Here is a 14,843-nt window from a genome sequence, read left to right on the forward strand (position 1 = left end):
AGAGGATTACAATATAATATATCTATTATTTTATATCCTGATATAAAAATATTTTTCTCAATGACTGATATTTATGACAGCACACTTTATGCAGATTAGCCTATAGCCTAGGCCTACTATTGTTTATTACAACTCTACCTCTTTAATTCAGCTGTCTGGTTGAAGCCTGGAAATATTGTAAACAAAGTAGCATAGTTGGCTAGCTTAGCCTATCATAGTCTACTGATTGGTCTGTTCAGTTTCCCCATCTGTGTTTGTTCTCCTTGGGACAGGCCCTTTTGGGAAACGTTGGTATTGAGATGATCAGTCAACTTCAATGCAAGAGTTTTAAACAAATATGTGCAGCATGCTAATGATGCTAAGCGGATTTAATAATAATTTAGCTAGTCGTCTTCTATGCGTCATTGCTTTCACGATTGTGAATGTTTTATTTAAGTCGCGTGTGTTCATTGAGCAGGAAAGGGAGGGAGAGTGAGAGGGAGGGAGAGTGAGAGAGAGCGGGGCAAGGAGAGGGGGTTTACTTATATACTGTTTGGTAAAGTTGCACACATAGTCTACAATGAAAGCAAGGAGAGGTATGAAATTATTATTTATTTATTTTTGGACAACGTAGGCTACCGATAAGTAAAGCGGGAGATGTGGGTTGCTTTTGCGGCCGTGTAAGCGGCAAAGCACTGCGTGAAACACTAGAAAGGGTGTGTCGCGATTCTGCCTTTTCACACCGCGACACAGTATCGTGGATATGAATGTCGCGATTTCGGTTTCGAATCGTATATCGTTACAGCCCTAGCAGACAGACTATGCAGAAATACAAACTAGGAACTCTGGGATTATAACAGTCTCCTCCAGGATGCATCTTCTACTGAAACACGTTCTCATCCTCCAAATTATTATCCTTTTGGCGACAACCAGCCAGGCGTTGCCATGCGTGCCGTGTCATATGATAAAGCGCAAGGAACCGAAGGACTGCAAGGGGGCACTGTTGACTAGTATCTGCCAGTGCTGCAAAGAGTGTGCCAAGCAGAAAGGAGAGTGCTGCGGCGGATTCTGGGTCTGGGCAGGACATGCGACCAGGGGCTGAAGTGCAACAAAAAACCGTCCGGTTTCGCCGGAGTTTGTGAAGGTCTGTATAGCTGACACCCGGGACACTGTGTCCGCGCATGTGTGTTTAGAAAAGTGAATGTTACCAGTTTCTGATACGTAACTTTTCCCAGCTATTTCTTATTATTTCTTAATAATAGGCCTACGATCAGTGGCGTAACAAGCCAATGATGGACCCAGGTGCTAGAGCGCTACGCGGGCCCCATACCAACAGTCTTTGACCCAGGATGAATAAACTCTGATACATGCAATACACATTAAGGGTGACTTCAATTGTTTATGCAAAGGGCCTGAGGCACCGAAGTAGTTTAGTAGTAGTAACACACGACTACATAGGATCCATTACATGTGAAAACATTAAAAATAATTTTATTAACGGCCTGCAGGCCAGGGTAATCTAATATTACTGCATTAACATCAACTCGCATGGAATTATGGGAACACTCAATGCGCTCAATGCGCCTATTCAATCCTCTGCTGAAACTGCAAGCTTAGGTTGCTTGCTTATAAACTCACACTGAGCAGAAACAAAACTTAATGTAGCCTAACTTATTTAACCGCGCAGAAACCAAATAAAATCATTCATATGCATACAATCCCCAATATGCGTGAACTAGGCCATTAGAAGAAGGCCATCTTACGAGCCTTTCGTTGTGCAAAATCGTTAACGATGTTCCTAATATTTAATGCTCTGGCTCTCGTATTTTCAATGGACAGGATAGCTAACCCACTGAGCCTATCCTGCCCCATGCTGCTCCTTAGGTAGGTCTTAATAAGTTTGAGTTTGGGAAAAGATCGCTCAGCTGTTGCCACAGTCACAGCCGATGTCAGAAACAACATGAGAGCAGTACACACTTCCCCGAATGTGGATGTTACACTGTCATAATCTACCACCAGCATTTTGGCAAGTGGAAAAATAGATGACTTCTGTGAAATCTCTGCTTTAAAGCAAGACCTGAATGAGAGGAGTTGTGTTGGGAATGTCGGTGCAATGTCCCTGCTATAATGGTCTGACAAACGTCTTGCCTTTTCAAGCAGTTCATCATCACCTGCGAGTTGAAGGGTCATAGGACGTAAAGACTCAAACACATGACAAGTTTCCCGCATACTTGCAAATCTTTGGGAGAGCTGACTGATTGTGATGTCCAGAGTTAAATATATACCTGCACTTTGAAGTATCTCTCTGCATCGGTTAAGCGCTCATCTTCCGATAGTTCGTCAAAGTGACGCTTCACTCTCCGTGCTCTAACATTTTCAAATGTACTCTGAACCCCCCATTTATTTGCGAGCGTCTGCGCTGTAGCCTTGGCCTGGTCAAAGGCACGCCGGTAGTCAGAAAGGACCTGTATAGAATTTTCCAGCAATTGCATTGCGGGGGTAGCGACGGGCCCCGGGAGGTCACGGGCCCTGGTGCGACTGCACTTGCTGCACCTACTATAGTTACGCCACTGCCTACGATTGATAGTAGTCTTAGAATTCATTTAGATTAAGTGTTAGTATAATCTTTAGTATATTCTTTATCTTCTACTGTCCTTATTGCTTAGTTGTGTTTTTATATGATATACTTTTAATTACTTTTTCTGCTGTTAGTGAATGTGTGTGTGTTGTCTGTATGCTACTGAGACCTTGAATTTCCCTTGGGGATCAATAAAGTATCTATCTATCTATCTATCTATCTATCTATCTATCTATCTATCTATCTATCTCTAGTCTAAATCTATCATGACATAGGCCTAGTTTGTAGAAGGGACATTATGAGACGTTTATATTGTGAAAACATTTATCATAGTGAAAGTGTACGACAATGTGTGTGACTTCATTATCCGACACCAAGAACCCCTCCAATGGATTTCAAGTAGGGCTGTCAAAATAACTGATTAATTTCGATTAATAAATTTGAGAAAAAATAACTGATTAAAAAAATTAGTGCAGATTAATCGATTCTGTATGACCTTTGACCCCTAGCCGTTCTAGTCAGTAAAAATTAGACTGTAAAATGAAGGAGAGAGAAGAAAACGTGCTGCCTGGATCATTGATTGGAACATTTACTTTTAAAAAACGGCCTGATGGTATTGATAAAAATAAAGTGTTGAAAATAAAGTCCTCTGCAATGTCTGCAGCAAGGAATCTGCATATCTATATGCTGTATGTGCTGTATGTGTAACTGTTGTTTTTTTTTCTTTTCTTTAATTGCCTATGTATGAGCTGTGTATGTGTGATGCAGTGATCGTGAAGCCCAAGACAAATTTCCCCTTGGGGACAATAAAGTATACTTTACTTACTTACTTATATCACCGGAGTTCATCAACTCTATAGTCGCACATCAATGCAAAGAAATAAGTGTTGACATTGAGGGGAGTGTTCATTTATTTTCATTGTGTCCCCTAGGTTATATCTGTGGCCTGAAATGCCTTGTATGTGAAAAAAAAACTTCTTCCCGAAGCACTTTTGAATTTATTTCCTCAGCATATTAGGTCATATCATAGATTATTATGGCCATTATTTGAACAGTGAAAATAATAATAAAAGAGTTTTTGAACTTTAATGTCACTAATGCTAACTTTCACAGCAAAAATTATATATGCGATTAATTTAGATTAATTAATCACAGAGTATGTAATTAATTAGATACATTTTTTTAATCGATTGACAGCCCTAATTTCAAGATTTACACCAACAGTACCCAGGTTCTTTCCTCCTAAGATAATAAAATATTTTCCTTCACCCATAGAATCTGATTCTGCTAGTCCAATCGGAATAGACTACTAGGCAGAGAATGAAAGTCATGAAACAGGTGAGTATCGTGTTGTCGAAGAAGTTTCAGTTTTCAAAGCTGGAATGGTAAATAGCACCCTTATAATGTGTAATAAAAGTGTATGCTTTACTATCTTTTTTTCCACAATATTTAAAGTGTCTGTAGGCATCCTAGTTCTCTTTCAAAACATCCTCACATGATCTTACAGGTGTGAGGGAAAGAGTAAGCCACATCTATTCTCTAGTGACCTGCACCATGTCAGTGAAGTTGAAATAAACAAACCAACATTTACATGACTTGGTAAAATAGTTTGTTGGCTATATAGTTTTAGACAAAACATCTGCACAGCTGACTTTTTTTGTTGTCAGATTCAAGAGGAGCTCATCCAGAATGGTCCACCCAGCATGTTGTGGAGCTGGCGGACCAGTGGGCCAATCAGAATGCCATGCTGTGCTGTCGTATGTATTAATTAGAAGGATTTGTTTTTATTCTTTATATAGGCTATGGTGCCAATTGCATGTGTCAAATGTAATGCAATATGAATTGGTTGTTAGTTAGCAAGCACTAATACCTGAATAAACTTAACCAAATTAATAAGAATTAGACCTCAATACTATGCATGTGTAGGCCCTACTATGTGTAAATTGCATTCAAGGTGCATGTCATTGTATTTGTTTTGTTAAGGTATACATTTCTTCTTATTGCAATTGGGAAATACCTTCTTATGTAGTTGATGCCTGTAACAAGGCTTTTTCTTTTGTCTCTTCCTCACAACTATAATTTTTCTTTTTACTTTGTTCCTTTTTTCCATTTTGTCTCGTCCTTGGACTCAAGTGCCGTCCATGGACCTGTCGGTCAGCATGCCAGTGCATAATTACCTGTTCTGCATAGCACAGGGTCGGTATCGACCCAAATCACTCGTTCAATCACTAATCTCAATGTAAAGTATATCGTAGCCGAGTCATTGTGCTAGCTACATAGTCATGGCATACACCATTGGAAAGCCATGAGCCTCAGGATTCATTTGAGATCCGTGTCGACTGAATGAAACCCATCCCGAACGGCTAAAACCTACAATTTGTATCACTAGTCACGTTTCCAAATGCCCCCACCACCACCGTGTCTCCTCACATTACAGCCTTTGTGTACATCCCGGGCTTCAGGCTACCCCAACATGCTTGGTGTCATACTGTTCACAAGAAGCACGAGAATCCGAATATCCACCGTGTTTTGTCGACATTACGTTTAGAAGATGCATAATTCCACCCAAACAGTACCGTTTAGTTTGTAAAAAAACAAACGATAACTTTTCTCTGACAGAAAACCACATAGTTCGTATGCTTATCCTATGTATCGCCGGGATTCACACCACTCAGCGTGTTCAGGAAGCTCTCCTGAGTACGTAGACACCAGTGACAACTTTGTGTGACGTACCGTTGTCGAGAAACACGTGTTAGAAGCATGATAGCCATGCGAGCTGCCTAATGGATAAGTTAGCTTTGATTGACAATAGCTCTGGCCTATGACAAGCTACGAGGATGGTTCAAAGATCGTCTTGTAGCCAACGAGTAGACCTTTCGAATGACGTATGGTACAACCACCTCCGGTGAGGGGAACTCTGGGAAATTGAGTCCACCTTCGTTGTGCATAACGATAGCTTACTAGTACGACCGGCTCGTCAGAGGAATACAGTCGCAATTTTTACAGTTAGATAGATAGATAGATACTTTATTGATCCCCAAGGGTAAATTCAAGGATCATTTGGATCTTTTGAAGAAGAAGAAAGCAGAAAACATGCCGAAAAGACAGGCAAAGAAGAAGAACGTGGAGGTTGAACCAGCTGAGCATTTCCACACAAAAATGGCTCTAAAGGGGTCATACTTCATTGTACAAACATTTCCTTAGATATTTATCTTCACAACACCTGGGAGTGGGCCTCTGATGTGTTTCAGTGGCCATTTTAGGGACTTTCACATCTGAAATGTGGCCATTTCCAGGGATTTACATAACCGCCTGAAAGAAAAAGCAATATTCCAGCTACTGTAGCACCTTGACAGTACATAACAGAGTCATTCTGACAGTTTCTAAAAATTCTACAAGGTCTCAGCTTTCAGGGGATACCAGGCATTTGATGATAGGTCACAGTATGAGGACACAGGAGCTATTACAATAGACGCTGTGCAATTTCGGGCAAAATCCCAAAAATAGGCCCATATGCATATCAGGTTTTAACTACACACAATGGCTGGAGATGGCAAGGCTGAAATGTGACAAACATGTGATCTTGCCCCCATGCACAGTATGAAGGATGATGGTAAGAGAGGCAACAAATTCCATAAGAACCACTTTGGAGAGTAACAGAAAAAGGTACCATCTTGGGGTCACTAAGTCCCCCAAAAAATCTTAAAAAGTGACCTCACTGCTAATAGATTATTTAGAGGGCATGCCAGGTAAATGCCTTTCCAGTCATTTAATTACAAATGTAAACGGCAGGAGTTACTGAATGGTACAGTGACTTTGTCTGGAATTGTGGTCTATTGATAGATAGATAGATAGATAGATAGATAGATACTTTTATTGTCATTCTCACAACATGGGAGCATGAGGAGAATAAGAGGCAGGCTAACGAAACGCTAGAGATTGTTGCAAACATGTGTATAATGGCAGAGCCGGCGAAGAAGCAGCGAAAACCCTTGACGGAAGACGCAAAGAAAAGGAAAAGAGCTTCAGACCGAGCGAGGGGGAGTTTCGTAGAGAAAAAGCATCAGGCTTGCCTGGTGTCCCTTTAATACACCAATTTAAGTTTAATTTTTACTATTGGTTATGGCTTTTACTATTGGTTATGTGTGTGTGTGTGTGTGTGTGTGTGTGTTTATGTGTATGTGTGTGTTTGTGTGTGTGTATGTGTGTGTTTATGTGTATGTGTGTGTGTGTATGTGTGTGTATGTGTATGCATGTGTGTGTGTGTATGTATGTGTGTGTTTATGTGTATGTGTATATGTGTGTGTGTGTGTGTCCTTATGACCTGCTGCAGTGTGTGGAGTCTGAAACCACCATGCGTCAGAATAATGACAAAATGGAAACACACCGACAACACAACAGTGCCACTTGGAAACTCTTCTTCAGTACAATAAACACTCTCTATTCTTCAATTGGCCTCTTCTTCATCAGCCATTGTTTGTTTTACCCCCAGCGTAAACAAGTCTCACCCCTCAACAACACACAGTTTAAAACACACGCAAGCCTCCAACACCTAACCCATTTTCAGCCTCTCTCTCTCTCTCTCTCTCTCTTTCTCTCTCTCTCTCCCCTCTATCTTTAACGGATGTGGTTTTGCGTTGCAGTTTCCTGGCTCGCTCAGAGGTCTGCAGAAGCTCAGAGCGGCATGTCATGTCAACTGTTTGTTTCTGTCTCCGCTGAAAGTCCCTTTTGTCCTAAGAGACGACAACAGTTCTCGGCAAGCGTCTGGGGCGATGCCCACTGCCTGACGGAGAGGACGACGGCGCTGGACACTTCGGCTGGGCCAGACAGAAGGAGCGCAGCACAGGAGAGGGGGACAAAGAAGAGAGAGAAAAGAGGAGGAGGAGAGGGCAATGGCGGCCCTCCTGATGCGTATCTTCCGTCTGGGTGCGGAGAAGAAACGCGTGAAGCAGTATGAGAACCTGCAGAGGGATGTGGACCCTGCGGAGGCCTGGGAGACCCTCGGAGAACTGGGGGACGGAGCCTTCGGGAAGGTCTACAAGGTAGGAGGGGAGAAAGAGCGTCATCGTACACACACACACATGCACGCACACACACACACACACACATGCACACACACACACGCATGCATACACACACACACACACACACGCATGCATGCACACACACACATGCATGCACACACAGACACACACGCACACACACACATGCATGTACACACACACACACACACACACACACACAACACCACACCACGCACAAGGCTCAAATGAGACACTCAAACATACAGTAAGCTTTACATTCACTTAGCCCCATTGTGAAGAGTCAACAGGCGTCCGCACTGGGACAGAACCTACACTAGCCTCTGGAGAGCAATGGCCTATCTACAGTGTTTGAGCATCGGTAGGATAAGGGGGACAAACATCACTCCATCACACACAGGACCCCTCCCGCTCTATTAAGACTCACATACACTATTGCATAACATTCACCTATCCACTTTGTCATGAGAATTGATTGTCATGGAACAGGCTGTATTGTGAAAGAGACTCCAGTAGCTTGAGTTTGAGTTCTCTATTTGACCCCACACACACACGCACACACACACACACACACGGTAAGGGGCAGAGAAATACGACTACTGTATTTGACCAGGTCAAGTAGGATGTGGCCTTTTGGACTGGTGAAATGTAGAGGTCACTGCCCCTACCATTGTGTAGAGCAGTGGTTCTCAAACTGGGGGTCGCCAAAAATATTTTGATGTTGACATAGCCTACCTATGAGAGAAGACATTTTCTGCCTCTGCTTCCAAAGCCCATCTCACAATATTTCAAAACCAAATTCCGCCAGTTAGAGAGAAGGGGGTCGCGAGACTTGGCCCATGTTTTTTGGGGGGTCGTCAGACAAAAAGTTTAAGAACCACTGGCCTAGAGGAGTGAGTGGTTTAGCAGCCACGGCGCCACGCCCGGGGTATAGATGGGGGATGGGCGCCTTGGGAGTGCTGAGCAGTTGGTGGTTTGGTGCCACATTCAAGTCCACTTCGCGGTGATGAGCTCGAAAGTGTGCTGACTTCAAGCGGACTGAAAACATGTTTGATGTAAAAAGCTAAAATACTCAATTTCAAGCATGTCCAGTGAGATGTGAACACAGACGAGTGTTAATCTGACTCGGATTGGTAATCTTATCCTGATTTAAAACGCTCCTCTCTTCTCTCTGGCAAAGATGATTAAATAACAGATTTCTAAATTCTGTAAATTCTTGTTAGAATTTTAGACAGATTTACTCCAGAATTGTTCTTCTATAAAAAAAATGACTGTCTGTTTACAATAGGCCAAGATTATTTAAAAATGTTTCCCTTTTCACAACATTTATTTATATATGCCAGGGGTTTTCAACCAGTGGTCCGCGGCCCACTTGTGGTCCGTGAGGACATTGCTGGTGGTCCCTAACCATGGATTCAGTAATGTAGTTGCAATGCGGCAATTTGTAGTTGCAATGTTTTATTCAGTGGTGGTCCTGGGGTTACGTAATTAGTCAAAATGGTGGTCCCTGGTTCACAATCAGTTGAAAACCCCTGATAGACGCTATACACATACAGTACATGCTCCATAGGTATGTTAATTAAAAAAATGTGAATTTACAGTTTGTATGATTTTTCTGATAATATAACAAAATACACTTGACTGAGAATGAGATTGACTGCAACAGTGATAATAAGGAATAATGATTTACATAAATTAAAATCACTTAATTATTTGAAGTCCTTATAATATTTTCTGGATCTATCATTTCTGTCCCTCTCTATTTATGTCTAATTCTTTAATGGTGCATTGGCTCTTTGCATTTCTCAAAAGACACGTTGCCTTGGTAACCGACAGACTGACATCGAAGCTCTGCTGCGGTTTTGCAGATTTCCTGCCAAACATAGCACGCAGAAAATGACTTCCTGTTTGACATTTTCACCCATTTATCTCTCCGCCTGGTGTTTATATATACAAAAGTGTATATGAACAACCTATAGTCTGAAAAAGTATAATATGTCCATGAAAAACACAATACACATACAATCTGAAATAAAAATGTTAAAATTAAAAACAAGCAATAGGGCCCCAGCTGTGGCGCAACTGGCTGGGGCACCTGCACCGTACGCCGGCGACCCAGGTTCGATTCCCGCCCCGTGGTCCTTTCCAGATCCCACCCCTGCTCTCTCTCCCATTAGCTTCCTGTCACTCTCCACTGTCACTATCATTAAAGGCATAAAAAGGCCAAAAAAATATACTTAAAAAAACAAGCAATAGCTCTGATGATGTCCTGTGTTTATGGTGAAGACACGCAACCGGGAAACCAACGCCTTCGCCGCTGCCAAAGTCATCGAGGTGCGGGGCGAAGAACAGCTGGAGGATTACATCACAGAGATCGACATCCTGGCAGAGTGTCACCACGGCAACATCATCTCACTGCTGGACGCCATTTTCTTTGAAGGCTGGCTCTGGGTGAGCAGACTCACAAGCCAACAGTAGATAGACTCAGTTCAACACCAAAACATGCTGATTGGCCTGCAAAAGCTAAGTTTGTTTTATTCTCCTTCTTCATGGGGTCATTGTAGTTACATATTATTTAGTTAAACAATCTTGCCAACACTTTGAACTGAATTCCATGTCTATAGAAAGTGTGCTATACATACAATTTGATTGATAGATAGATAGATATATATATATATAGATAGATAGATAGATAGATAGATAGATAGATAGATAGATAGATAGATTGATTGATTGATTTCTGTTGCCCTTCTGTAGATCCTTATTGAGTTCTGCCCTGGGGGAGCATTAGATGACATCATGCTTGGTGAGTGGCACTGAAACCATCTCCCCTAAAATTCCACATGCCACCTTATGTGTTATAAAGCATGTAGTGAATTGAATGTACAGTAGTGATTGTGTATGCATGGATGTGTGTGTGTGTGTGTGTGTGTGTGTGTGTGTGTGTGTGTGTGTGTGTGTGTGTGTGTGTGTGTGTGTAGAGCTGGAGCGGGGTCTGAATGAGCAGCAGATCAGTGAGGTGTGTTGCCAGTCTCTGCAGGCAATCTCCTACCTGCATCAGCACCACATCATCCACAGAGACCTCAAGGCTGGCAACATTCTGCTGACCATGGAGGGAGTCGTCAAACTGGGTAACACACACACAGACACGCACACACACACACACACACACACACATATACTGAATATACACGTACATACATGCACGCACGCACGCACGCACACACACACACACACACACACACACACACACGTGCGCACACACACACACACATACACACACTCTCTCTCTCACACACACACACACACACAAACACACACTCAAACCCAGGCAGAGATTTAACATGCTAACGTGCTAAAATGTTAAAGGAGAAATCCAGCAATTTTTTTTACATACAACTCTGTTTCTTGAAGTCTCCGAGTACTGTCGGTACAAAAAACTCCGAAAACAATCGGTTTGATTGAGCCCCCATGTTTATACCCCCAGAGTGTAGTGCTGTAGCTGCCTGGCCGCTTTAGCTGTTGGTTGCATCAACTCAAGCTAGGCAAAACCGATTGTTTTAGTTTTTTCCATACCGACAGCACTTGGTGACCTCGAGAAACGAATATCTATGTAAAAAAATGGCTTGATTTCTCCTTCATTAACTGTATATCTGAACCAGTATATGCCACATACAGACCTGAACATATAACACATACTAAATAATGTACATCAATGAGTAAAAATCACAATAACCCCAAATCATACTATCTGTGCTTCTTTGCTTTTGTTTTGTCCAGCTGATTTCGGAGTGTCTGCTAAAAATGACTATTCCCTCCAAAAGCGAGCGACGTTCATCGGCACACCGTACTGGTTGGTGTCACAGTTTAATTTAAAAAATATACACAATAACAACCCACTTACTCTTAGACAGTAGTTTGGAAAGCACTCCCAAGGAAGTTAAAAAAAAGGAGAGGATACATATTTCTGTTTTAGCATACAAGCTCACCTCCTCAGGTGGAGGCAAATGGTTTGTTTATTTTGGTCCATCTGCCCTGCCTGTCCCAGGATGGCCCCTGAAGTGATCTACTGTGAGACGTCGAAGGACAACCCGTACACCAGCAAGTCGGACATCTGGTCCCTGGGCATCACACTGATCGAGGCTGCGGAGATGGAGCCCCCCCACCACTCGCTCAACCCCATGAGGGTGCTGCTCAAGATCACCAAGTCCCCTCCACCCACCCTGGCCAACCCACGCCTCTGGTGAGCACAATCTATCGACTAATCAATCAATCAAAGAACCCACCAACCAGCCATTTAACCATCCAGCCATCCAATCAATGAAGGAATCCAATCAAAGAACCGTTCATTCATTCATTCATTCATTCATTCATTCATTCATTCATTTATTCATTCATTCATTCATTCATTCATTCATGCCTTCATTCAATTAATTAATCAATCAATCAATTAATCAGTCAGTCTGTCAGTCACTTCAATCAATCAAGTCCCCTCCATCCACCCTCACTAACCCACGCCTCTGGTGAGCGCTGGAGTTTATTGATCGATCAGTTAGTCAGTCAGTCAGTCAGTCAGTCAATATGCACCCTGATAACTCTACTGCATGGATGCCTTCCTCACCCTTCTCCTTATTCTATAGATCATGTCCATTCACTTGTACAGTATGATGCCATATGATGTTTTACTGCACCAATCCCGTCTCAGTGATGCCATATGATGTTTTACTGCACCAATCCCGTCTCAGTGTTCACTCTTATGATGCCATATAATGCTTTACTGCACCAACACTGTCTCAGTGCCTGACCTCTGACCTTGCCCATCCAGGTCGTCACACTTCCAGGACTTCCTGCGTCGTGCGCTGCATAAGACTCCGGAGTCGCGCTGGGGTGCCCAGCAGCTGCAGACACACCCCTTCTCCTGCGCCGGCCGTGACGGCCGCAGCCTCCGGGACCTCATTGCCGAGGCCAAGGCCGAGGTTACAGAGGAATTCGAGGCTGAGGTAGAGTCATGCTGGGTCACGCTAACACACACACACACACACACACACACACACACACACACACAGAGACCTGGCCAAAGTCATTGAGGAGATCGAGGCTGACTTATCAACATTCTGAGCCATGCTAACATACAGACACACACACAGACAGACATTTAATTAAGTAACTTACCAATTTAAAATTCTGATACCATCCTAGCTATATCCTGGATGGTATCCCAGATGTTAATAGGGGACAGTATCCAGGATGTTGCTAGGATGGTATTAGAATCTTAAAGGCACCCTTAACAGTTTTTTGACCTTAACATAACGTTTCCAAAATCATTTTGATGACACATAACCTCATAACATGACAAACGGCACTTCTGCCATTGTCTGAGTGGCTCTCTGTAGGTGATTACCGACCTAGCAACACACACACACACACACACACACACACACACACACACACACATATATATATATTATTTTGTAGATATGTTCAGTATGTGTGTATGATTGATGTTACGTTCTCTTGGTGTCTAGTCTCTGCTGGATATCCACAGCGCTGTAGAGGGCAGCACTGAGCAGGAGAAAAGACCATCTGTGTGTGGAGAGAAGATTGAGGACTTGGTGACCCAGGAGACACCTGAGGCCACTTCACCCAGCATTGCCCCTGAACCTCCAGCACCAGAACCCCCCACCACTCCAGAACCTCCCACTCCAGAACCTTCTACTCCGGAATCCCCAGCCCCGGAATCCCCCCCTGTGGAACCAGCAACACAGAATGTTCAGGACGTTGGCACGGCAACATCCAGGAAGAGTTCCTCAGCAGGGGACAAGGCCCAGAAGAGGGCCAGGCGCCGGTCAGTACCAGGGACACTGCTGTCCTTCCTGTCCCGACGCAAATCCGGCTTCTGGAGCGAGAACCCTCTGTCCTCTGGGGCGAAGCAGCAGGACGCCCCCAAAGCCAGCCAAGCGGAGGGCTCCGACATCGCTCCCGCTGCAGCACAGGCCGAACCTGCCCAGGACACCGTGGATGGCACCTCAGAGGACCATGTCGTGCCTGCAGTCTCTGGGGCCATAGTAGAGAAGTCGGACAGCACCGTGGAGACGGATGGAGCAGTGGGACAGACGCTTGGACATGCGGAAGCAGAAGTGTGTCAGCCACATCCATTGGATACACACACACCTGCTGCATCAGATACGCACACACCTCCGTCAGATACACACACACCTTTGTCAGATACACACCCACCTCCTGCACCCGACACACACACACCTCCTCCATCAGAAAAACACCCACCTCCTCCATCAGAAACACACACATCTCCTGCATCCAACACACCCACACCTCCTTCATCAGAGATACACCCATCAGTTCCTGCATCCCAGACAGATCCACCCCCTGCATCAGACACCCAGAGTGGTGCTGAAACACTAGTCACTGTGGGCCCAGACGAGCCCCTTCCTGTTACGCCACAAACCTCAGACAGTGGTGGCAACACCACTCCCACACAGGACGTGATGCAAGCCCAGCTATCTGCGCAGAGCTCCGCTCCATTGACACTGACCTCCCAGCCAATCAGCATCTGCGACTCATCAGTTGCCCAGATGACGGAGTGTGACGACAAAGGAAGTCCTCTGCTTCCTGCCCTCACACTGGAAAAGCCCCAGACTGCCCCAACGCAGGAGCACACGGGGCCAGTTGCTGGGGACTACCTGGACCTGGCCTCCAGCCCGAGGCCTGCCAGCGAGCAGGACGCCAGAGGCGTGAGCAAACATCCGCCGCTAGCGGACCTTACGGCTGACGCCAGTGAAGACCAGCATAAGCTAGGAAAGGAGGGAGAGCAGGGAAGTGGACACCCGTCGGGGCGGGAGGAGAAGGAGGAGGAGGAGGAGGGTGGAGGAGGAGAGGATGAGGAGGGTCAGGGACAGGGCCGGGGGGAGGGTGGAGGTGTCCCAGGAGAGAGAGAGGAAGGGGACGAGGTGGAGGAGGCGGGTGAGAAGCCAGAAACTGCCCCTGAGACCCAGATCACCAGCACTGAACCCAAGGTCACCCAAGCGGAGCCCAAGGAGTGCTCACTACTGCCAGAGGACATGACAGACACTGGAATATCTGCAGAGGCAGACAATGAAATGTCCACTGAGCAGGTTCCCTCAGACGGAACATCTGCAGAGGCAGACACTGAAATATCCACTGAGCAGGTTCCCTCAGACGGAACATCTGCAGAGGCAGACACTGAAATATCCACTGAGCAGGTT

The 14,843-nt window shown here is 44.6% G+C and overlaps 1 protein-coding gene across 1 annotated transcript in view; it reads left to right on the forward strand.

Annotated features, from left to right (window-relative positions):
• Positions 1-7,187: 7,187 nt before the first annotated feature.
• Positions 7,188-14,843, forward strand: part of LOC143122939 (uncharacterized) — a 19,286-nt gene continuing 11,630 nt past the window's right edge. Inside the window, exons 1-8 of the mRNA XM_076283958.1 lie at positions 7,188-7,599; positions 9,886-10,050; positions 10,357-10,405; positions 10,581-10,730; positions 11,380-11,452; positions 11,648-11,842; positions 12,425-12,599; positions 13,125-14,843. The exon at positions 13,125-14,843 is cut by the window's right edge and continues 906 nt beyond it. Of these exons, the coding sequence (XP_076140073.1) occupies positions 7,450-7,599; positions 9,886-10,050; positions 10,357-10,405; positions 10,581-10,730; positions 11,380-11,452; positions 11,648-11,842; positions 12,425-12,599; positions 13,125-14,843 (2,676 nt within the window). The 5' untranslated portion in view covers positions 7,188-7,449. The remainder of the gene's footprint in view (positions 7,600-9,885; positions 10,051-10,356; positions 10,406-10,580; positions 10,731-11,379; positions 11,453-11,647; positions 11,843-12,424; positions 12,600-13,124) is intronic.

Source organism: Alosa pseudoharengus, unplaced genomic scaffold, assembly GCF_046254945.1.
Source record: "Alosa pseudoharengus isolate Yale_2024_CS ecotype anadromous, Long Island Sound unplaced genomic scaffold, YU_APseudo_1.1 YU_APseudo_1.1_scf_14, whole genome shotgun sequence".
Taxonomy (NCBI): Eukaryota; Metazoa; Chordata; class Actinopteri; order Clupeiformes; family Clupeidae; genus Alosa; species Alosa pseudoharengus.